General features: G+C 44.0%; 1 protein-coding gene across 6 annotated transcripts in view; it reads left to right on the plus strand.

Annotated features, from left to right (window-relative positions):
* LOC126521636 (splicing factor, proline- and glutamine-rich-like) overlaps nucleotides 1-24,817 on the plus strand; it is a 95,862-nt gene that overhangs the window by 41,368 nt on the left and 29,677 nt on the right. For 2 of the 6 annotated variants that reach the window (XM_055065779.2, XM_055065778.2), the window contains exons 5-6: nucleotides 5,015-5,130; nucleotides 18,930-18,985. In XM_055065779.2, coding sequence (XP_054921754.1) covers nucleotides 5,015-5,130; nucleotides 18,930-18,985 — 172 coding nt within the window. Of the gene's footprint in view, nucleotides 1-5,014; nucleotides 5,173-18,929; nucleotides 18,986-19,820; nucleotides 19,975-24,817 lie in introns of those variants that run through there. The other 4 variants (XM_055065777.2, XM_050170342.3, XM_055065781.2 and 1 more) reach the window with 3 other exon arrangements.

The following is a 24,817-nucleotide window of genomic DNA, read 5'->3' on the forward strand; positions in this document are numbered from 1 at the left end:
ATATGTCATGTGGATCGTAGGCGGCGATGTGCTCGAGCAGCTGAGCGTTCTTCCAGTTGTTGGCAACGTCTTCGTTGACAGCACCTCTTTCGCTGCACATAGTCTTAAAAACGAGGCCATGTCGCTCTCTGAAGCGCGCACACCACCCTTCCGATGCCTTGAATGCATCGATGTGCATCATCAGTGCAAACCTCTCGGCTTGCGCCATGATGAGGGGTCCACTCAATGGCAGATTTGCATTACGCGAGTCGACCACCCACCGAAGCAAAGCCTCTTCCAACTCTGGGTGTGTTGCTGTTCGCAGACGCTTTCGTGACGCTCGAAACTTCTCGCTTTCGAACGCCTGAAAAATCTGTTCTTCATTTTTCACATACGTGCTCAAAGTACTTCTTTTCACATCGTACTTCTTCATGGCTTCTTGTCGAGAGAGTCCGTCCTTCAGGGCCCGCAAAATTTCCACCTTGGTAGCCAAGTCCTTCGCCTCGTATTTTGGCCGCTTCGCCGGCGTTGCCATCGGTGGAGAATGCAGTGACACGGGCGCACAACAGAAAAGCTCCAATAAAGTTCAATAACTGAGCTGCGCTAAATCCAGCGGTCCTCAGCAAAACAGCGTGCAAGGATGTAGCGCACCAACAGCAACAAAGCGACCAAATGGCCCCGTCGATAACGCTGACACATGCAAAAACAAAGAAAAGCACCCATCCAGCCACAAGTCGAGCCAATTGGATTGGATTGGCCAAGTTTCAGCCACTTGATGTCAATGGCGATGCTGCATTTGGGCAACGAGGCGTTGGTTTGAGTTATCACTTTTGTGCCGCGTTTGCCGTATTTTCGTTTTTGAGCCTCGGTGGCTGCCCGAAATCCTCCGAATTATCCGAGGTGGGCTGGAATCCGTCCGAATTAACGAGAGTTTCGTCCCATAGACTCCTATATATAATTGTAGGGACCAGGCGCGAAGGTCGAATTATCGGATTTTCCGAATTAACGGAAGTTGAATTAACGAGCTTTCACTATATCAGGGGACGCGTGAGAGTTGCGCATCCCCACAACACACACGAGTGCCAGAAACGCGCCCCTATAACGTCCGCCAAAGCCGTCTACAATGGCGTCTGCTATTCGTGGGCGAGGAGGACATCGAGGCACCATGGCTGCCGCCAGGGAACGCCCCTCCTCCCTCACCTCACCCCCCCCCCTGCCTCGTGTGCCACAGGAGACTGCATGCGTTAGCACACGCGAGATTGAACCACGCTCGCCGGCTCACTCTCGCACGCTTTTACTCGTACGGAACCTCACGGTGACGGCTGAAATGCGCCTGGAGTGGCCATATTATTGCGATAGCAATAATATTCTTGCATTTTCAATGCGAAGGACTTGTTCAATATTCCAGCGAATATCGTCGTTCTATGTAAAATACTTGAAATATAATTGAAAACGTTAACCCTAGTGACTAGCCTCAGCATGATGCTGAGGTTGTCTTACGGCTGTCTTATTGTGCGAACTTCGCCTCACTGCATGGCTGGCAAATGATCGTAACTGAAGGTTTACCAAAGGTGCACCCTGCAGATAAGAACTGTGACCTTCAGGACATATAGGATATCTTTAGCTCGGTGCACGGCAGCTTTCAAGTGGCTCCGAAAAAAAAATGAAGAAAGCTGAAGAATGAAGACTGTTCAAAAATCTGACAAGCTGAACTTGTCTTCCGCTTCAGTGCTGCTTCCGAATTCCAAAAATGCATGCAGATGCATCGGAATCTAAAAAAATGCGACATTTCCGAGCATGAGCAGAGCATGACGTCGACATCATCTTGGAAACTAGGAGCACTCATCGCACCAACTGCGCCCCTTCTTCGAACATGCTTTAAAAATGCACATGCGGTGAAAAAAAGAAAACATAAAACCTAGACTGAATAAATAGTTCCTAAATTGCCCAATAAATGACGCTAGCTGTCCTGGAGTGCTTGGGAAGCGTCAAAATACGAAATACAGATTTGCAAACATTGATAGTTGCAAGCATCAACAGTGGGCTATCAATGGGAATAGGTCTGGACAGGAAAGTGCTAGAGCAAAGACCAGTAAAACGAATTTGCTATTACAAAGAAGGAACTTGGGTGTCTCCGATGGTTCATTTGGTGCTTTACTACCAGCTTCCATAGCCACCACTGAACTGTGATGCGCATAGGGAGCCCCTGTCAACACCAAAACGAAGACCGTCTAGGAAGGTTCAGGCCCTGCAGTACCTATAATATCAGTAAACTACAACACCTCCAACCCCTGACTGTGAGCTTATTTGATAAAAAGTGACGACCAACAACATAGTTAAAACCACAAAATTGAGGTGAACACCTGCAGGTGGACTAAATGTTTTTACAACAAGTAGGGGGGGGGGGGGGCAATATGGGAATACAACACTTTGCAGTTGTACCGTACCTTGCATCGTTTTCAAGTATTGCCACAAAGTCTACTGTAGACGACGACGTCAAAGTCAGCTGCAGTTGCATGTTCTGTCGTGAGAAGCGGGCAGACAAAAAATGTTCAAGTTCTTTCACTAAGTATTTTTTATTGCAATAGCAAGTATATGGACACTCCAGGTGCATTTCTGGCATTGGCGTCACCGTGAGGTTCTGTATAAAGTCCAAAGGCAATAAAATCTTCACAGCATGCCGTATGCTGTGTGTTCGAGGGTGAGCCGGCACATGCTGCTAACCCTTGCAAAGAGGGCGGGTGTCATTCTATGGTGGCTGCTGCTTACAGTGTGGCCAAGTGGGTGCCGTATCTTGAAATCGATCTGCAACGTGGCCAAAGTGCACGCTTGTGCAGGCCTCATCTTCAAAGTGACCTTAATGTTTGCAGAGCGCATGTAGTGCCGGTAGCTTCGTGTATGCTATGCTTTCAATGTTCCATTCGGGTTGAAGCGGGAAATGCACGAAGGTCAATTCGCTCGCTGCTGCTACCACGATTCCTCACTTCAGCATTTTGACAGCGAGTTTTCAGTCATCGAGCGAGATGAGTTCATGTTTACTAGTGTGTGCGTGACACTTTGCTTTTAGCTAGTAAGCAAAGGTTATTCGAGTCTGTATGGCTGATAAAACTACTATCCTTACGTATGTAGCTACAGTAAAACTTCAATAATTCAAACTCCATTAATTTGAACTTTTGTTTAATTCAAAGAACTTGAGTGGTCCCTTCACTTTCAATGCAAATTCTACCAGATAATTAGTAGTTTCCAACCCACAGCAATGTGTGACTCCTAGGTTAGGGCGCTACATACAGTCACCAACCAATTTGTCGGACCGTTTGTATACCATATAAATTGTGACGTGGTAGTGATTGTGAAGAAAGCAGCCAAACTGGGAAAGACGAAACTAGCGTTTTATTCGGCTACAAGAACGGCGACAGCGGCGAACACAGTCGGCGATCGGCGAAAATCTGGTCAGCGGATCAAGCGCGTCTTCTTTTATAGATCAGTCGTCAAATGTTCCAGACTAACCGCTGGGACCCGCGTGTCTTCCACAAAGTTCTACACTATTCGCGTCGCGCATACATGCAATCAGATTACACAAATTGCAGTGAAAGACAGCAGATGGAACCATCGATAACATTCCAGAAACTCCTTTTACATGCAGGCGTGTCCTGCGCTCTGCGATAACATTTGTTAGGCGTTGAGAAGTGGTCGCCCGATAAAGATAAAGAAGTACACATGTCAATATTAACATTACCTTTTATGGCTTCGCATAAGAGAGTTTTGACGACATTACAGTGTTAAATACGGTAATACAATCGCAGCATATCTCAGCATGCATCACCACGAGCAAACTTAAGCAAGCCTGCACAGTTTAGTGCTCATAATTATTCGTGGATGGAAGAAAACAGCCTGTGACTTAACATTTTTTTGTTCTGATTACGTATACTTTTTCAAATGTTTCCATTGGTGACATACTGGATGCATAATTTTTATCAACTAGTGTTTTGTGTTTCGCAAGACATAATCGCGCTTCAATCGCGCAACCATAATTGATGTTGCTGCTCATTGATTTGAAACCGCATTTCAGCCTTGCCTTCATGGCCATGTGAACACGGCCTCCAAGACCAGAGAATGGCACTTGCTCAATTTTTGAGAGCGTGCGCCTCCCAATCTTGGAGGCTATAGAGTGGGCAACTGTAAGCCAAGCCAGTGGAAAAAATCCAACTTGGCTGCCTCCAAAAATGTGTAGCATGGCCCGGAAAGAGCGATTTAGTCCGGAAAATTTAACTTTGGGGTCTCATTTCGTCCGAGAAATCAGTCACGAAAATGCTTTAGCTCAACGGGAACCCTGATCGTGCATTTATGAAGTTTGGAATATCCATCAAGTTTGAGTTTTTGGAGTCAGGCACTCGCGCACCCACTTCATCGGCGGTTATCGATTCCGGGAACATTGTCCGCAGCATTGTTGAGTGCAGTGGTGCTGATATTTATATGCTATGTGTTGTGAGCCAGCTGGAGAACGTGGCACATGGGGCAGCGAACTGCCGCGCCAAGCAATTCCCCATCAGTGATTACTTTGAGTAATCTTTCTCCGATATGGAAAATAAAGGTGATTTCTTTTTGAGGGAAATTCTCGCTTGTTTTCTTGTTTTTTCTTAATTTCAGTTAATTCGAAAATGCGCTTAATTCGAAGAACTTTTGTGGTCCGGCGGCCTTCGAATTATTGAGGTTTTACTGTATCGCAATCAGTGCTTCGCGTTTTGGGCGAAGCTGCAACTTTTTGAAGTTATTGTTGAATAAAAGTTTTCTTTTGCTGGGGGGGGGGGGGGGGGACATGCTTTATCTGCTCCACTGAAGTGGCACAGTGTTGGAAGTGACCTGTATAACGAAGGATGTTGGACATCCAAAGTGCTCCGTTGTAAAGGTGTTTGACTGTCATAAGAAATTATGCTATGTGAGGTATAACTTGATTTAACCAGATTTGACTGTATACTCGTAATTGTGACTGCAGAATGCATGCTCAATGTTGCAAAAATTGCATGTGTGTTTGCAGGCGGGAGGAAGAACGCAGGCGTGAAGAAGAGAGGCGTCGCCGTGAAGAGGCACTCTTCCAGCAGCAGCGGCAAGAGGACGAGATGCGCTCCCGACGACGGGAAGAAGAATTTCGAGGTGTGCCCCCACCACCACCACCTCCTGGATTGTTAGCCATGGGTGAGTGGCTCTGGCCACCAACCTAACTTCCACGACAGTAGTGCCTTAGTATCGTCAGAGTTAGCTGTTGTGGAAAATGCAGCTTTGGTCATGTACAGCCTACTCATTGATGTTTGTTACACTAGGCTACAAAAGGATACAAAAGGAGCACCACTATGGAGGGGCGAAAACAGATGCACACATACAAAATAAGGGGGGGGGGCACACAAGTGCTACTGTTAATTGTTCATTGGCAGGAAGGTTCCATATACATGCATATGCATTGTTACGCATACTGACGAATAATGCGCAATCATCGCAATCATTATCAGCGTATTATTATGTCTACTGCAGGACGAAGGCCTTTCCCAGTGATATCCGATTAATTGCCCTTGTCTTGCGCTAGCTGATTCCAACTTCTGCCTGCAAATTCCCTCATTTCATCTTCCCACCTAATTTTCTGCCATCCTTGACTGCACTAGCCTTCCTTTGGCACCCACTCTGTAACTGTAATGATGCACCGGTTATCTGCCCTACGCATTCCATGGCCTTTCCAGCTCCATCTCTTTCTCTTAATGTAAACTAGAGTATCGGCTGCTCCCATTTGCTCTCTGATCCCCACTGCTCTCTTCCGTTCTCTTAAAGGGCCCCTCACCAGGCCCCATAGCTCATTTTTGATTATACGCTGCAAGTTGCTATGTGCCCTCTAAGGAGCATTCAGCCGCAAGAATTTTTCTAATCGGCTCATTAATAGCCAATATAGAAATATTTCAGTGCCAGGAACCCCTGATTTCAGGAGGCCAGCTCCACTGCCAAGCGAGACACTCTCTCCACTCACCCTGTCCAGCCTCCGCAAGCGAAATTCATTTTCTGCGGTCTCCCATACAGGTCCTCAAGGATCTCGTGGTGCACACGTTATGGGCCCCGCCTTTATTTTTTTCCCACCGCTTTTTTGCTTTGCAGCACACTTTCGCTGACGATCTCGTGCGCGAGCTGTTGTGTTTGTCTCGTTTTGCGCAGTACATGTGGACACCTGACTAGCAGTATAAGTTAGTGCTACACAAACGCTGAGGCAGACACAAGCAGATCACAGAGCATAATCACGCGCTGGAACATGGCATGGCATGCAAAATGGCATAGTTTCAGCATCAGCACGCACGACTGCACGACATAGGAACAAGCAGACGAAATGGAAGTACATCTCTTGTTGTGGGGCAAAATAAAACAAATACACGCAGACATTTGGTTTATGTGGTATTATTTCTCTAGACTTTAATTCATCTATCGATGCAACAGATTACACAAATAACAGATGTTGCTTCGAATTAATTTTCCAAGTCGCGAGTCACTGAGAAAAAGGTCACAGCAAAGACATATGTATGTAGGCACACTAGCATGTATACGTCATCCCTCTGGTATGGAGCACGGTGTCCACGAGTAGAAAGGCAAATGGTGTTCGGTTTGAAATTCCAGCTCTGTCTGCGGTGCGTAGCAATGCAATACTTAGCGGACACGATCGTTAGCGCGTTGTATGCGTGGCAGTTGTCAGCTCAAAATGGCCAGACCTGGTGAGAGGCCCTTTGACGTTACGCCTAAAATTTCTTGTTCCGTCGCTCTTCGTATATGCGTTATTCAAGATTAACTCTTCTGTTACCATGAGAAATGCGTTGATTTTCTGTGCTTTTATGTTTAACATTTTATTTCAAAATGTAGTAGTCGCAACGTATACTGGGATACACAAAATAATAGCCTAGTCACTGGTGTTTTGAATGGATGTATAGCAGTAATAGTTGATCAGACAATTCTTGAGAATTCTTATGTGAAACTTCAAAGAAAAGTACCTTGAGGAACATGAATAAAAGTAATAATCTTCTATATTTAGTTGAAGTACTGAGGGTAAAAAAAAAACCTGATATATAAAAAATATGCACTCGGGTTCCTATTTCTCAGTTTTTGTAAGTCCCATCATGCAAAAAAGTTATTGTGAAGATTTCTTGGCATGAATACTAGCCATTGTGATGCCACTGCTATGCAGGAAAGCAGTAGCTTTGTAAATGTGAAAATGGGTAAGTTCCTACTGTACAGAGAGCATTTGTTTTTACTCAGTGCAGTGAGTACTTCGTTCATATTTTACTGCATTCTTTAGGCTTTTGAAGTACTAGTTGTCAGGTAAGGGAGCATGCAGAAGCCTCCTCATAGTTGATTATTGCTATAATCAGCTTTTCTGGTCAAGCAAGTTTAGTGTGCATTCAACTGGCAATGGATGTGCTTTGTTCAGTTCCTGTACAGTGCTGCGCAGTAATATAGTATGTTGCACAATATTGTGCACTAATGACGAAGGGCACTTGGACAGGCAGTGTTCAAAATGTAAAAACTTAGTCAAGCTCCGGTCGAAGGTGGGTCTGTAATTGACTGTGTGCTCTTGTGTGGGTGAAAGCCTTTTACGAGAGGTTGCTCCTAACAATTTGTGCATGCACTGTAGAAGTGCTGATAGATAAAAGCAAACCACGGAGGACAAAATAAAGTTGCACTTGATATTAATAAAACACAATTATAAAAATAATATGCAATTATAAGCACCTACCATTGTTTGAGACATCATTAAGAAGAAGCTTTAGCTTGGGCCCAACTCCAATGCGGCATATTCAAATACATGTAAAATGCAAAAACGTTTTTCTGAAATAACCTCTGGACCGATTTTAATGAAATTTGTTGCATTTGAGAGGAAGTTAAATACTAGTGACTGTTGGAAGCGGAATTTCGATTTAGGGCTTGAATTTTGTTAAAAGAATTTTCAAAAATTCTCAGAAATTTTCAAATTTTCAAATTCATAGCTCTGCATAAAGAACAGATGTCGCGGTTCTGTAAATGGCATCCATTAGATTATTCAAAGCTGATAAGTTCTGCATGTCAATTTATATCTTGCATGAGTTCGTTACATTGTGCACGAGGGTTCTGCAAAAGCTGTATTTCCATATTACAAAACTTTTTGAGATTCATGTCTAACATATCAATTTTGTCTACTTTAGATGTACTACGAGATGCAATTCACAGAATTGGTATCATTTTTTATTGCTGAGATACAGAGTTGCAAGCTTGATAGTTTCGTTCTCTGAAAATTTGCGATTTTTGCCGATTTTTAATAATAAATTGACGACGTAAATAAAAAAATTCGAAACCAACAGTCACTAGATTTTAAGTTTTTCTTTTAAATGCAATAAACCTCGTGAAATTTGGTGCAGTGGTTGCCGAGAAAAATGAATTCTCCTTTTACATGTATTTAGATAGGAGCACCTAAGCTAAAGCTTCCTCTTAAAACAGCCTATACCTTTGGTCAGAAAAATGACAGCTCGAGAGAAGCTTCTGTGTTTTCACTGCTGGTGTCATTTCAAAGTTATTTTGCTGAGTCGACCAGAGTGCAACTTTTTATTTGTTTTATTAAAGAATTCTTAGGAACACCGAAGGCTCCTATGAAATTTAGTGCAACGCATAGAAAAACTAGATTTAATTGATCGATTTCTATAGGCATGGTAATGAAAGAGTTAATTTGTTCTTGAGCTTCGTTAACCTCCCAAGTTTCTGCCTCATACGTTAGCACCAGTTGAATGGAATGATTGTACACTTTCCTTTTCAATAATATAAAATATACAACTAATATACAATCTGTCCATCCTCAGGAAAAAACACTCGGAGTGAACTCGGGGAATTTGTGCTTCAATCAGGGAAAATTAGCTGTAATTTTATTTAAAGGCAGTGAAAGTCGCGGTAATGCTGGCTCTAGTAACATAGAAATCATAACGAATCGTCTTTGACACCATGTTATCGGCTGGAGGAGTTTCCAGTGTACAGGTAACGACCAACTTTCCAGACTCCCAATAATACAGGCGGCTTCACGGCACCACCACGTACTCCATAAAGTTAGTGTACCAGAATGTCAGAAATTTAGGACTCAAGTCGATAGTCAACACATACCTTATATCAGGATGTACTGATTCTTAGGCATAATTATCGATCGTGACCTCTGCTGGAGTTCTCATGTGGCCTATCTAAAGAAGCGCCTGACGGATATTTTTAATGTGTTCAAGTTTCTTGGAGGAAAAGCCCAGGGTACTTCAGTATGTGCAATGATGCAACTATAGAGGTCGCTGTTTCTTGGGTATTTGCGATACAGCTTGCATGTGCTGACCAACGCCTGCAACTAATATCCGTACGCTCAGAAGCATCCAGATCCAGGCACTTAAAGTGTGTCTTGGATTGCTGTGATGCTCATCAACAGCTGAAACAATTGCGATTGCACACGACTACCCAGCCAAGACCTATGTAATCATGGAAGTGCTCAGAGCACACCTAAGACATCTTGCTCGAGCCCCTGCCCATCATCTGGCCTCACTGCCAGAGGATCGACCACATGCCTCCTTTTGTCAGACAATCCTCTCCTATTGTGCATACCTTCCATCAGGTTATACAGCTGCAGCGAGAGTTCTGTTTCGCCCATGGTGCTTGGCTCAAGCAAAAGTTCGACTAATGGTACCAGGAACATGAACAAAAGCACAACTCTTGTCTCCAGCACTCAAGCAGCTTTCACTGCCCTTGCTGTAGGAGACATACCGTAAAAACCGGACTATAGGTCGGACCGGAATATAGGTCGATCCCCCAACTAACGAATCCTCAAAATGAAAAAAAAAAAAATATCCTTTTCAATGGCAAAAGTACCGAAAGACATGACACCCTTACCTTGAAACAAATGCGACTCGGGGGGTTGCACAATGGTGACAGTATTTATTTAAATGCTGCTCGCATGTGCACCCGGCCAAGTTTTTAGCGGTTTCGCGCGATCATCGACACGCGTGCTTGTGAACACCTTATTAATGGCGCTGAGCAGCGAAACAAACGAGATACGCGCATGTGTACACATGCCCTTACTTTCGCAATTTCGCCGCTCCGTGCCGTGATGATAAGGTGCTGACAAACACGCGGGTCGATGGTCGCGCGATACTGTTAAAAGTTCGTCGGGTGTACAGTACACAGAAGGGCACGAAGTGCGCAAGCGCTACTCCGAATCAGAGCAACGCCTTTGATCAGAGTCGGATGACGAGTGCTTCTCGCTGCCCAGTCCATAGGCGCGTGCGATCTCTACCGCTTTCAAACGGATGCATTCGGCAGTCACAGGCAGCGATCTTACACGCAGCTCGCGGACGGACTCCGCAACCTTGCCTTCCAGTTCTGCAGTCCACTGCGATCCGGCACGAAATGACGTTTTCTTTTGGTTGCTGCAAGTTGTAATACGTTGCTTTTGCCTCCGCCACTACCGAATGCTCTTTTCGGATACTTCAAGTTCGCGCTGTGCCGCCAGGTTGCCGTGGGCTTCCGCGTACTCAATCGCCTTTTTCTTGAAGGCGACGGTGAATTGACGTCGGCTTCCGCTCCCGCTCATTTTGAAACAAAATGAAAGTGCAGCCTTTAATTAATATAACTTTGCGACAATGGAAACGCAAAATGCCGGTGTCACAGGTGCCACAGCGTCGCCACGCCGCCATGCTGCTGATGGCGATGGCGAAGGCGGCTGTTTACTTTATCCGCCCATTGTTGCAAGACTTCCGTAGTTTTTCCGCCAATGTCCGGTATATAAGTCGAGGGTCGACTTTTCGCGATGGGTTTTTGAAAAAAAGTTCGACCTATATTCCGGTTTTTACGGTACAACGAACATCACCATCTATCTATATACTGACGCTTCAACCATGGTGAAGGGGCCTGCGGGATCGGTGGTCTTTTTTGCCTATGCTATTCGACTATTTCATTTCACTTTTTCATTTTTATTCCTTAAGGACCCCGTAACGGGGTATTACATCATCGGACTACATCAACTGCTGCAGAACTTGCTGCTATTCGTTGTGCACTTCGCGTAATTTCTGATGAACTGCCCAAGAAATGGAATGTGTTCAGTGACTCCAAGGCTGCTCTTCATTGTTTGGTTTCTGCCTTACGCTGCGGACCCCACAAACAACTAGTTCTAGAAACCGGACTGCTGCGTCACCACCTCATCGAGCAAGGACACAACATCACGTTACAGTGGATCGCAAGCCAATGTGGCATAATGGGCAATGAATATGCCGGTGCAGCAGCGCGACCTGCACGTGAGGAGGGCTTGCAAGACCCCATACCATTCTCAAAAACAGATGCAGCAATGAAAATTCGTGTGCTTGCAAATGAAGGCATAAGATCTTTATAAAACACGCCAAGCTTGAAGCACACGTCTGCACCGACTGGGCCCGTCCCATTTCTTTGACCCCCATCTGGACTCCTTCGACTCGAGACAACAGTACTTTGCCGACTGTGTCTTGGTGTCGCTTTCACAAGATTTTTTGCCTTCCGAGTCGGTATGGACGAGAGCACAGCTTGCAGTCACTGTGGTGGTGAGGAGACTATAGAATATGTACTCTGCCACTGTCCTCAATACAGTGCACACCAGCTGTTGCTAGCGGCCGTGTTGGCACGCCTTGATGACAGGCCACTTTCAGAACAGACAGTCTTGGAATGCTGACATGAACTGTCGTCACACTGAAAGTCGGTCAAGGCTTTGTTGACCTTTGTACGTGGCAGTGGCCTATTAGAAAGACTATAATGATCCCGTCCTTTTTTTTTTTTACTTCTCTTTTTGTCCCCGCTCTTCTTTCCGTCTTTACTTTCCCTTCCCCTAGTGCAGGGTAGCAAACCAGAGGCTTCAACTCTGGTTAACTTCTCTGCCTTTCTCTCATTTGCATCTCTCTCTCTCAGGTGCAAGAACCCTTCGCCATTCGATTTTTTCGGACTTTTTGCCGTGACCGCAGGTCCAAAACGGCATTAATCAAAGCCACCATTGCCACTATTTTGATTACCTCGCTGCCTCAAACTGGCACTCTCGCACGCAGATTCTCTGGCAGCGGTAGCCACCACTGCGCCAACGCTAGGCCTAGCTGCTTCGATGTTCGCAGTGGTGCAGCTGCTGCGCCAATTGCGCTGAACTGCACTGGGAGGTGAACTCTGCTACATCTTGCTACATTTCAGCAATATATGAGAAATCTGTGCCCACCCTGCGCAGAAGGGATTGCTCGGACTTTCAGAAACGGAACTAAGCCCTCAAGCGCCATTTTGTTGCACCCTCTAAAGTGACATGGCATGGGCCAGCAGCTGCATTAGCTTCCGCGGTGGACTGTGTCAGGCCTCTCCTATCGAGCTTGGAATCATACTGCTTGTTTCTTCCACGAGTTGCTGTCTATATTCAATACTTTCCAAAACCCCAATGCGTGCGGGTTGCTTTGGCAACTGGACAACCTCGCTTTTCGCTGGTTTTCGCTTTTCAATGTTACGTAAAAAGTATCAGCGGGCCGCTAAAGTTGGAGGACAGACGGCAAGGATCGCGATCGCTTTGAAACAGTTTGTCGTCTGTTCTTGTTTTTGTTCGCTTTGTCATGCATTGTAGGTGAGTAAAGATGTAATATGCATGAATGGAAACATTTTATGAATATTTTACTTTGAGAATGCTTTATTTGTGTAGCCATATCCACGTTTTAGACGAATCCTCGTACAACACCAGCCAACACGAGCCTCGCAGACACATATACCGTCATTCCCATGACGGCACGATGCCCCTTAAAGGGACACTAAAGGTTACCAGAAAGTGAAGTTAAAGTGATAAACCAATGCTCTAGAACGCGAAGGCGTCAATATAATAGTGAACAGAGCTTTAGTAACCGAGAAATTGAGGTAAATGCACGACATGATTTTAGACCTCCCAGCGACATTCCGGTACTAGCCCGATGACGAAAGCACTCCTCATCATAATTTATGTCACTAGTACTCAACTACTCGTATTAAAAAGATCATTTTATTAGGTTATAAGACGGAAGAAAATGCTACTTGTCTACTTCTATTCGATTCTAAGAAAAAAATAACATTTTGACGTTACCCTTGAGTAGTAAGGGTGATCGAACGGTTTCGTTTTCGCTCGACTTTGCGCCGCGTGCGCTTTGGAGTTTCAGTTGTTTCTTTATCGCGTCTTGCTGCGGTGGTCCTGCTAACTCGCGAAACTTGCATTTGGAACAAGCAGCGAGAATGTCACGTCCATGTGATGTCATGGCATGTGCGAACGGCCCGCGGAACTTGACCAAGGGCAGTTGCAGCGGCAAATCCAATGTTACTTATCACTGTGTGCCAACGAGCGAACCTCTCCGTTCGAAGTGGTTAAGTGCTGTACCTCTGCCACAGCGCGCTGGCAAAGAGCCGAAAAATCACGTAGCGTGCTCGCTGCACTTTCGTCCAGAGGATTACGAGTTCAACGCCGACTTACTGAAGTTGCATGAAGTGCCTTTGAAAGCAGGCCGTCGTCGTAGTAGTACGCGACGCTGGCAGCGTGAGCCCTTAACAGCAGGTCACGTTCATCAGTGCTTAAATCGCTGAACTCGAGCCCAGCATCGCGAGCTAATGTGTCGTTGTTAGGGCCATCCATTGCAACGAGCATCTAAGTTGGCGTCATAAATTAAGAACCAGTTTATCGTCGTGCGCTTTCCCTTCCGCTAGCCACCATAGTTCCGCTTTAGCGCTGCTGTCGGCTCTGTCTTGGCTCTGTTTCTGGCCGCGCGTTTGCGTTTTGTGCAGAAAAGCCGTAGTGCCGTCTGCGGGAGCCGTTTTACTCACTGACGGCGCAACGTCACTATGAGACCATGACGTCAATACTCCTCGATCGCAGGGCGGGTGATTTGAACTGCGCTAGAGGTACGCGGACGCTTCAGAACGCATTTTCTCTTAAAATAAGTCTCTTCTTCGCACGAAACAAGCGTTTCGAGGTTTCTGGGATGGTATTTCAACAGTCCACATTGACTTAATATTAACCTTTAGTGTCCCTTTAAGAAACTCCCATAGATGGTGACGCCAGATTTCCCTCTAGGTGTTATAGTGAGAAACTCTATGGCTCCGACAGTGATGAGCACCGCAGTATTTCAGTAGATGGTTATCCATGAATCACAGCAAAAGTAAGTAAATTTTTCATACTGCTGGGCAGTACCCTTTCTGTATTTCTTTCTTTCTCCCCCTCCCAGAGTGCGTGCTCCATGTTAAAGGATACATTTATAGGAGCGAGATCACACTGAAGGTTTTCAAAAAGCTTTCGAATTCTTGACGTAGCACGTCCAAGTGCTTCCGTACTTCTTTAAGCCACTGGAGTGCTTTTACATCACATCTGCAGACACCACCACTGCGATGAATAGGGGGTCCTCTTTACTGTTTGGATTGAATTTATGAACCAGTGACCACTTAATGCTTTCAGATGCACTGGCCGCTGTAAAAGTGCCATATAATATAGTTTTGAGTCACTTTCATAAGTTCTCTAAAAGACCATTTTACTGCTCTGAAATGGATTTTGGCTTCTCCAAAAGCAGCTCCAAAATGGCATGGGTCAGTAGCATCACTGCGTTCACCATGAAGCTTCTTCCCGTTCTGTGCTGTGCTTTTCATTATTTCATTAAAAGAATTTGCTGCTGTCAGCAATGGCATCGACTCGGCCTTTGTGGTCCTTGTGATTGCCTTCGAAGCTCAGAAAGCATGGCACATTGCATAATGCAAGTTCCCGAAAGTCAGCTTCGTCTCAATACTTCGCCTCATACTTCACCATTTTCGCATATGCGGTGAAGCATATGCAAAAGCGTTGTGAAGCAGAACAAGCATGGGTAAGGGCGTTTGTCACGAAATGCAGTACATATTCCTTAATTGTATACGTGTTCGTTATGCTCTAGCGGTTGTAGACAACCAGGGCAGCACTGTGTCTAAGCAGCAATCTCCTGTATCTCTGTCACAGTGAAAACACCAATATGCCTAATAAGTGTACTTGCAGGCCGTCAGAGCTTCTTCGGATGTGCCTGTGACAATTTGGGCCCTTAAGGCCAGTAAAAGGCATGCATTCAGTTTTTTGAACTGCCCGATTTTTCTGACGTTCTTGCGGCCCCTAGGGAGCCCGAAAAATCGGACATTGATTGTACAACTGACCAAGAATATGCTTCAAATGGTCTTTGGAGCGCACCGCTGTGGAAGGACGACGAGAACAGAAGGAACCTATGCATTGAGAAATGAACGGGAAAGGAAGCATGCCACCACTTCTTTGAAGGAGCTTGAGTTCAAGAAACAGTATTGGCTGACATGTAAATTCAGGGGACCCTCATCCAGACCAAAATAAACTCTTTAGAACAGTGCAACGCAATACTGAGACATTGGGTGCAGGCTGAGAGCATGTCAGGACAGTTGTGGTTCAATTACCAGCTGTTGAGAATCTCGCTTGTGACAAAGTTCAGTTCAGGCCTCATACCAATGAGCTTGCTATCAGTTGATAGAAATAGCTCATATTCAAAAATATTTGCTTCTGTATGCATCTCCTTTTTATTCGTATTTGAGAATGTCAGGCTCGATTTGCAATGGGTTTTACCATTTTTTTTTAAATATATTTTATTCACTGTGCATTTTACCAGCCCCTTCTTTCTATTTTCTTTTTGAATAAAATAAGCACTACTCATTACTATTTAAACTGCATTAAGTCGTTGATTGAAACAAGCCTTTTATTTGTTAAGGAATACATTGTGATCTAGAGGAACCATGGACTCAACCAAGCAGGTTTTGAGTACTTTTCCTGCACCAGAGTGAGGCCTAAGTACGGAAAGTTACTTTCAGATTCGTGAAGCCATGCTGACATATTCATGCTGAAGTATCGATAATGCAGGTTTTTTAAGACACATTTTTTATAAAAGGGATAAGTTCTCTGGCAAGTTGGGCATACTTTGCTGTTAGTAATGGGAGTATGCAAGAAAATTGACAAAAAGTCATTGACTTTTTTATTTTTTATGTGAATTGTTTATTTCAACCTTGGTGAGAACAGTTAAGAAGTACGTTTAGCTTGGGGGCTCCTATTTTGATACATCAGAACGGAGAAATCTGCTTTCTCGGCAACAACTGCACCAAATTTGATGAAATTTGTTGCAGTTAAAAGAAAAATTTTAGATCCTGTGACTGTAGGAAGTGAAATTTCGATTTGAGTTAGCAATATTGTAATAAAATTTGTTTAAAATTGCTAACTTTCAGAAAAGGAAATTATGAAGTTTACTAATCTATCTCTGTAACGATATCACAATTCTGTAAAATATGTCTAATAGTACATCTGAAGTGGACAAAATTGGTGTATTATTGATGACTCTCAAGTACACCACTGATACGTGAGTAGAACTTTTGCAAAACTCCTGTAAACATCGCAAAAAATTCATATAACATATAAATTGATGCATCAAATTTGTCCACTTTAGATTCTCTTACGGATTCAGTCTACAGAACTGTGATATTTGTTTTTGGTGCAGAGCTATGGATTGTTACACTTTATGCTTCTATATCTTTTTAACTTACCAATTTCTGGTAATTCCTGTTTTAGAAAATCGAAGGCTTACATTAAAATTTCACTTACTGCAGTCACTAGATTTTTAGCTCTCTTCCTTAAAGGGACACTAAAGGTTACCAGAAACTCAAGTTAAAGTGGTAGAGCAATGTTCTAGAACGTCTAAGGCGTCAATATAATCGCGAACAGAGCTTTAGTAACCGAGAAATTGAGGTAAATGCATGACACGATTTGAGACCCCCCAGCGACATTCCGGTACTAGCCCGATGACGAAAGCACTCCTCATAATTTGTGTTACTAATACTCAACTACTCGTATTAAAAATATCATTTCATTCGATTAAAAGACGGAAAAAAATGCTACTTGTCTACGTCTATTTGATTCTAAGAAAAAATAACATTTGGACGTTACCCTTCAGTAATATGGGTGTTCGAAAGGTTTCGTTTTCGCTCGACTCTGCGCGCTCGGCTCTGCGCCGCGCACGCTTTGGAGTTTCAGTAGTTTCGTTATCGCGTCGTGCTGTGAGGGTTCTGCTGGCTCGCGAAACTTTCATTTGAAACAAGCAGCGAGAATGCCACGTCCATGTGATGTCGTGGGAAGCCCTCGTTGCGTTCCCGCTCCGGAGAGCCGGTGTCGAGGCTGCCGTCGTAGTACGCAACGACGCCGGCAGTGCGAGCCCTCAGCAGCAGGTCGCGCTCGTCGGTGCTCAAATCGCTGAAGTTGAGCCCACCATCGCGAGCCAATCTGTCGGTGTCAGGGTCCATTGCGACGAGCGTCGAAGTTTGCGTCATAGAATGAAGTACCAGCTTATGGGCGTCTTGCGCTGGAGTTTGAGGTATAGTAGCGGCGCCTGGTGGCGGTGCGGGTAACGACATCTGGGTCGTGCCAGCTTGGGTCGTATTGAGCCCTGGTTGTGGCGAAGCACGTTTCTAGGCCGAGTTTTGTGTCGATTCGCACTTTGTTATGCCCTGTTGCGAGTGCGAAAAGGCTCGTCACTTCTCACAGACCACGCCGACCACGCTGCGAGCTCGCCGCAGCCTATAGTTTAACGAAAACGGACTCTCCGTGCGCCGTGGGACGTAATGTGGGACGTAATTCGTTTCTCCTTCCGGTAGCCACCATACTCGCGCTTTCGCTCTGCTGTCGGCTCTGTCTTGGCTCTGTTTCTGGCCGCGCGTTTGCGTTTTGCGCAGAAAAGCCGTAGCGCCGTCTGCGGACGCCGTTCTACTCACCGATGGCGCAACGTCACTATGAGACTATGATGTCGGTACTCCTCGATCGGAGGGCGGGCGATTTGAACTGCGCTAGAGGTACGCGGACGCTTCAGAACGCATTTTCTCTTAAAATAAGTCCCTCCTTGGCACGAAACAAGCGTTTCGAGGTTTCTGTGATGGTATTTCAACAGTCCACGTTGACTTAATAGTAACCTTTAGTGTCCCTTTAAATGCAACAAATTTCATTCAATTTGGTCTGAGGTTGCCTCATAATAGCATTTCGGCATTTTACATGTATTTGAATAGGCAGCATCGTAGTTGGTCCAGAGCTTAAATGGCAAATTTGGAGGCATTCACAGTTTAGTGCACCATTTTTTTTCTTGCCTTAAACATTGCATCTAATTCAATAAATTCATCAAATTTCATCATTCAATCCAGGCAATATCAAAGCCAAGAGCGAGTGCTGTGACTGCAAACAGGCAGCCCCACTATCGTATTAGACGGAAACATCCTATGACAAGTGCAATGAAGTTTGAAACTATCCCATGGCCTGTCGCGTCAGATAATGATCCTGCATTTTTTCCTTGGTAAGCACCTGCTGCAAGGTGCTGTATCAATCAGTATTTGCCGCAGCATGTCATCATTAAAACTTTTGTCTCACACGTTGTCATAGGACATTTCCGTCTGCCGTAGCTGCGACATGCAGTCAGTATTGTTTGGATTGCGAGTTGAATTTCAATAATGAATACCTACAATTAGGCATGATTTTTAAGGTTTAAAAAATATATAGAGCTGCGTTAAGATGTGACCACCTACAAATTTGCTGTAGAAACAGCTGCCTCTGAGGCTCTAATAAAGAAGTCCATTAACAATTTTTTTTAGTCTGCCTTGCTTTTGAACTTACATTAAAAAAAAATGCCTTGTTCGCAACGCTCATAGCATTTATATACAAAAAATGGTGTAAGAAAAGAAAGCTAATATATATATATAAGAAAGGAGAGTTGGGCATTTAATTTATTCCAATAGTAGTGCCCTTTGGCTACCAAATGGACCAAAGTATGCTTGTGGATTAATGCTGTCTGGTTTGGTGTTTGTTCCCTTAAAGTATTCAAGCCGAGAGAGCGCCCTAAGAAGGAGCGTGCTATTGTCTGATATTGCAGCTGCCTATGAAAGTGGATACCGTGATGGGGCACCACCCGGGGGAAATACAGCTGCGGTGAGTTGATTTTCCTTGCTTGTGCTATGCTGCACAGCTTGAGTGCATGAAATATTTACTCTCCTGCACGTTAACGTTTAATTGCATAGCCTCTGCAGCCAACCATGCTATCCTGCTTGTCATTTTGCATGATAGCTGAGTGGTCAGCTTTCTGTTGAAAAAAAAAAAGAAAAAGCACAACGAAAAGAATGAACATTATTGGACCGAACACTTCTGTAACCTTAGCAAAACCTTGCAAGAAATGCCTTGCAATAGAGTTATTGAATACCCATTTTGTGAAACATATTGAAGTACCAGGCATAATGTGTTAGTAATACACTACTTGCTTTCGAGTTGAATAAAATGCTTGGTCGTTGATTAGCCGTATGTGGCCTGGCACAGTTTAAGTGCCGGGCCAGTTTAAGTGGTGTGCAATACGTAAGACTCGAAGGACCCTTTTTCTAAGGCACCAGCTAAGACATCACTTTGCCCGTCTGTAGCAAATAATTTGAAATGAAACCTTTTAAATTTGTATTTAACTGCCACCTTCAAACGTTCCAAATGCAGTCTGTGATGCTAGTAGCCTTATTGTGGAGAGAAACAGTTGCATACATGTTTCTGTCTCAGTTAAGCATAACAGCAACATTGCTGGCATTTCAGAGAGCGCGAATACTTGCCTGTAAATGGCAGCATAAAATGACTATCTTGTTTGCTGTCATGATCTAGCCGTATATACAGTTTTCCAAAGTTTAGCATAAGGCCACAGTAGCTTTGACACCTATACTAGACCTTTTGCTTTGGGTTGACACATTCACTTTTCTGTGTGTTGCCACTAAAACCGGCTTCACTTTTGCAGACTACTAATGCGGATGGGTATAACTACAGTCTGTATCTTGACGCTTGGTACAAAGCACTAACGACGACTGCAACATGACAGTGGCCATTTTTGACACACATCCTTCCCAGACACTGCTTCCGTAATGAAATAAAGCTTTTTCACTGACATATCATCTCATTGTAAGTGTCTGGTCTTTCTCAGCATGCTGAACTCATTGTGTGCATTTATCTCCTGCAATGTAGCATATACATTGCTTTTATTCTGGCTGTGCATATATATAGAGCAAGATTAGTCTGTATGTTTACAAAACCCAAATGTCATTGGGAAGAAGCAGATGAGCACCTCCAGAAGCATTCCACCACAAAGGTATTCCTCGCAGAGGTGCCAGTGTCACCAAACAATTCAGATTTTACATGAAATAAATAAATCCCTGAAGCCGCTGTTACACCTGTAACATGAAAGTGGACAGTGTGTGCATGCACGTCATGCCTGGCATTATGTTCTGCATGCCTCTTGTGGCGTTTATGTAGATTTCTTTTTTTTTGCAAGTCGACATACTTTTGCTTAGCATGAAAAGCAAAACAGTATTTTTAGTTTGCTTTGAATGTGTGCTTGTCGCTATGCTTTGCTTCATACCTGCTGCATGATCTTGTCCTCTTCATCTTCCTCTTATAAATTGTTTACAAAATAATGTGCCAGGAAATGTTTAAAAATTCAGCTTCCCCACATATGAACAGTCAAATTTTCTTTACCAAGTTATTTGGAGCAGTTTCTTTCCAGTTGCATCAGTGATATTTTCAGTTAAACACTGAAACAATAATTGCTTGCCCAAACCATTATTTTGAAGCAGCAAAATAGGTGTTGTGAACCAACTTAGCTTCCTAAAATCACCACTGTCTGCTACCTTGCTGTGGCAGATGGCCATTCAAGTAATTTTTCATTTCTTGATCCTGGTGCCAAAGCATTGACCAGACATCTAACCAATAATGTCATGGAATGACATGTCGCTGCCACACTTAGTATATTTTTTTTTGTACATTGGTAAGCATTTTACTGTCGGCAATAATATTGCTGGTGCTATGTATTGCATTCTGGCACATTTCGTGCTGCTCAGGCATTCCCTTTAACCTATGCCACCTAAGTGTACTACATAGGGTCGTAAATGGGGGAACTCGTGGATACCGTATATTTTAATCTTTATTACATACCATGAAGGTTCAAGGACATTAAAGGACATGTACAGTGATGTAAGGACATGTAGGGACACACATTTGCTGACTCCCAACTACTGGCTTTTTTGAAATAGGGCAAAATATCTACGCGCATATACCACCCATGCTGCATTGTAGCACGTGTCCACTTTAGTGTCCTTTATTTTGCTTCAATGTTCTTCAGTACATATTGCCAGCAATGTCAACTCATCCTGCTAAACTCTTTGCTGTTCTCCACTCAAATTTTGCACAGAAGTACCATTTTGAATGATCAGTTCAATTTTATGTTTCCGGGCTTTACTTACCAGTCGTGCCCACAACAAATCCTTGATTCCTAAATGGCCATCATCTGCAGCAACACCACTCTTAACATGCTCATTTCACTGCAAGAAAACAATGGCACCATCTGTCATAGCTACAAAGAACGCCACGTTTTCACTATAGCCTTGATGCCCAAAAACATGGCATTACAGTCAAAACTACTTATAACGATTACAGATATAACAATCTATCAAATATAACGACCACGTTTCACTGCATTTGCGATTTTTTGACCCTGCCTATTGAAGCTGCGTCCAGGTATAACAAACATTTTCAAAAACCATGTACTGTTACAACAAGCACTTGAAACCCAGTTGCTGTAAAAGTAGGGCATCCATGAAGTTCCGAAGCACCAAAGCGTGAGCGAACTGGGCGCATTCTTCTGCTCCAATCCAACCATGACAAAGGTTTGACCGCAGAGATTAGCGAGCGCTGCGTGAAGATTTCAGAAGCCGAGAGAAATGTACTATTCCTAGGGGAATCTCCTTCGTCTTCAATCATGCTATGGCAACCATGCTTTTCAAGGCATGCCTCCAGCGTGCTGCGGGAGGAAGCAGTATAGTGTATGGCGGCTGAAGCCTCTGATCTTGGAGGTAACGACGGTGGCGCTAAGTTTTTTTTTTTGTGTGTGTGTGTGTGTGTGTGTGTGTGTGTGTGTGTGTGTGTGTGTGTGTGTGTGTGTGTGTGTGTGTGTGTGTGTGTGTGTGTGTGTGTGTGTGTGTGTGTGTGTGTGTGTGTGTGCGCTCTGTGGCACCGCAGGCTATCTCAGAAGCCACGGCAACGGCACTGTCCTTTTTTGCCCAGCTCTCTGTGCGGCACCGTGTGCTTTACGTTACGTGCACTGTCTGGACAATTTGGACCAATTTGAACTGATGGCTGCTGAAGTGTTGCTGTTGATATTTATGCGGCCCAAGTTGGCACGAACCGTTCATTGCAAAGAGTTGGCACATACGGTTCGTCGACGCTTCGTTTATTTTGTTGCTTATAATGGTTTGCAATGGCGTTCTATCTTTCGAACATCACACATTTTTGGCTAGAGCAACACAAAAGAAAGGTAACTTTGTGGCTCCTGGCACGCGTGTGCGCGATACTTCAGCTGTAACAGCAAGACTTCGCAAAATGCTGGTATGCTGCAGCAGTTCCCGCTTCCAGCTAACTAGAACACTCTGCTGTAATATACAGAATCCACTTGTGTCCCACTGATAGTAACTGTTCACAAGCTCTCAAAGAAAAAGTGTAATTTCCGAAATGGCAGGTCATCGGAACTATCCAGGAACTGTTTCGAAGGGGCAATGGTGCCACATTTCATTCTTTATATTACATTATTTAATGGAAACTTGCAGTTACGTGTGGAAGTGTGGTGGGAACAAGAATGAAGGTACTGAAAATCCTGTTTTTGTACCAAAGTTGTGCTGAATTTTAACTGTCGACGCCACCTACTGTGTCATTAATTCTCATGTATTTTGAAGGGTGAGTCCACATATAATCAACTACTGATACGACTACTTTTTGCAATACTATTTAGTTTGTTATAAATGGGTTTGACTAATGAACATTGTGCAAAATACCTCTGTGCAAAGTCTAAGTGGAGATGAGCTAACGGTTTAGCAGGAAGGATCATGCATACCTGGGTTTTCTATTCATGTGGCACTGTGTACAGCTTGAAATTCTCTCACTAGAGGACCACTGAACTGATTTGATTGAAATTTGTTCATTTTAATCCTTTCAGTGTCGTTTTTTTTTGCAGTTGACACACCCTCACCATCGGTATTTTTTTCTCAGATATTATAAAACGAAAACAAAGGGTTATTTTTGGTTTTGCAGAAATGAAAAAAATGACAGATAATGGCAAATGCTCTCTTGGTGGGGTCCTTGCATTCCTATCTGACAAAAGGGATGTCAAAACGAGCATGGCTTAACAGAAACAAAAATGCACTGGTACGTCAGTGACACAGAAAGGGTGAAGTGAGAAAGCTAAATTCTGTTGACTGCAGGAAGCACAGTCTTAACTAAAAATATCGGGTATACAAACGTTGCCAGGAAATTTTAAATTAAAAAAATATTGAAGCACAAATTTTTACATCTTTGCTACTGTGCACCAGAAAAAGATGTTGCAATTCCTTAAGTGTTCCACTAAAGGGACAATAAAGAAAAATATGTTTGAGTTGTGTTGGTAAATTAACCTTCCACAATACCGAAAAAGCCACTGTTATCGCAAGAAGACTCTTCCTAAGCCGCAAAACAAGACTGGTGCTGATGCTGCCTTGGAAGTTCTCGCACCAGCTTGTCATGGATTTCGAAGGCGTCTGCTCAGGCCTTGTTAAGTTACTTTTGGTAAATATGGACTACATTGTGTGTCAGGAGAGTCAAAGAATTAACCTAGCAAGTTTCAAGAAGCTTTACTGAAGCTCAATGGCCCAATTGTGAAAAAGTACTTGAAATACCCCGGGGTTCCAGCGCAAAATTAAAAAAATTGAACTTTGAAGTTCATCTTCTAAACCTTCCAATGATTAATGTATTACAGTTGCCGACCAATTATTCAGACTATTCGGATAATTCTAACATGCTTGATTGTTCAGACAGCTCCTTGGCACCACCACAGGCCGCATAAATTTAATTTACAAGGACCATTGAATTTTTGGACATTGTACTGTATGTCATACGATAATTGAAACTCCGACTGCATGGCCGTGTGCTAATTTGGCCATCGAGTCAAGCAAAAATGGCAATATTTTCGTTTTCGTATGTCATCGGCTAAACCACTGGCCATGTCGCCGGCGCTTCCTTGAAACTGAAACTAGCGAACGTGATGTCAAAGAACACAGTAGCAATACTGTGAAAGGCAAAACTAGCTTTTATTGGGCGAACCTGTGCCCACAAAGCAGGCCACACTTAAAGCACAACGAGAGCGGCGATCGTCGAAAATCTGACCAGCGGGTCAAGCGCGTTTTATACATCAGTTGTCGAATGTTCCAGAGTAATCGCTGGGACCCGCGTGCCTGCCACAAAGTTCTACATTATTTGCGTCGCACACACATGCAATCGATTACAGAAGGTTCGGTCACAGACAGCGGATGGAAGCATCGATAACATTCCAGAAGCTTCCGACACATGCAGGCGCGTCCTGCGCTGTACGATAACATTTGTTAGGTGGTGAAACATGTCACCTGATAAAGACAAATAAGTACACGTGTCAATACCCCCCTCTTAAAAAGCATCGACCCGATACTGCACACAAACGAAAGTAATAAAGAAGCACTCGTAGCAAAGAAAACAACAAAAATAAGGAAAGTTTGTCAGCGTCCGTAAAAGGGTTTAATATGCACCACGTGGACCACTTCAGATCGTGCGCGGCGCCGCTGTGAATGTGAAATGCCGTCTGGCACGACCTCATAGTCCAGTGCGCCAATACGTCGGATGACCTTGTAGGGTCCGAAATAGCGTCGCAATAGTTTCTCACTCAGTCCTCGTCGGCGTATCGGG

This window comes from Dermacentor andersoni, chromosome 6 (assembly GCF_023375885.2).
Source record: "Dermacentor andersoni chromosome 6, qqDerAnde1_hic_scaffold, whole genome shotgun sequence".
Lineage (NCBI taxonomy): Eukaryota > Metazoa > Arthropoda > Arachnida > Ixodida > Ixodidae > Dermacentor > Dermacentor andersoni.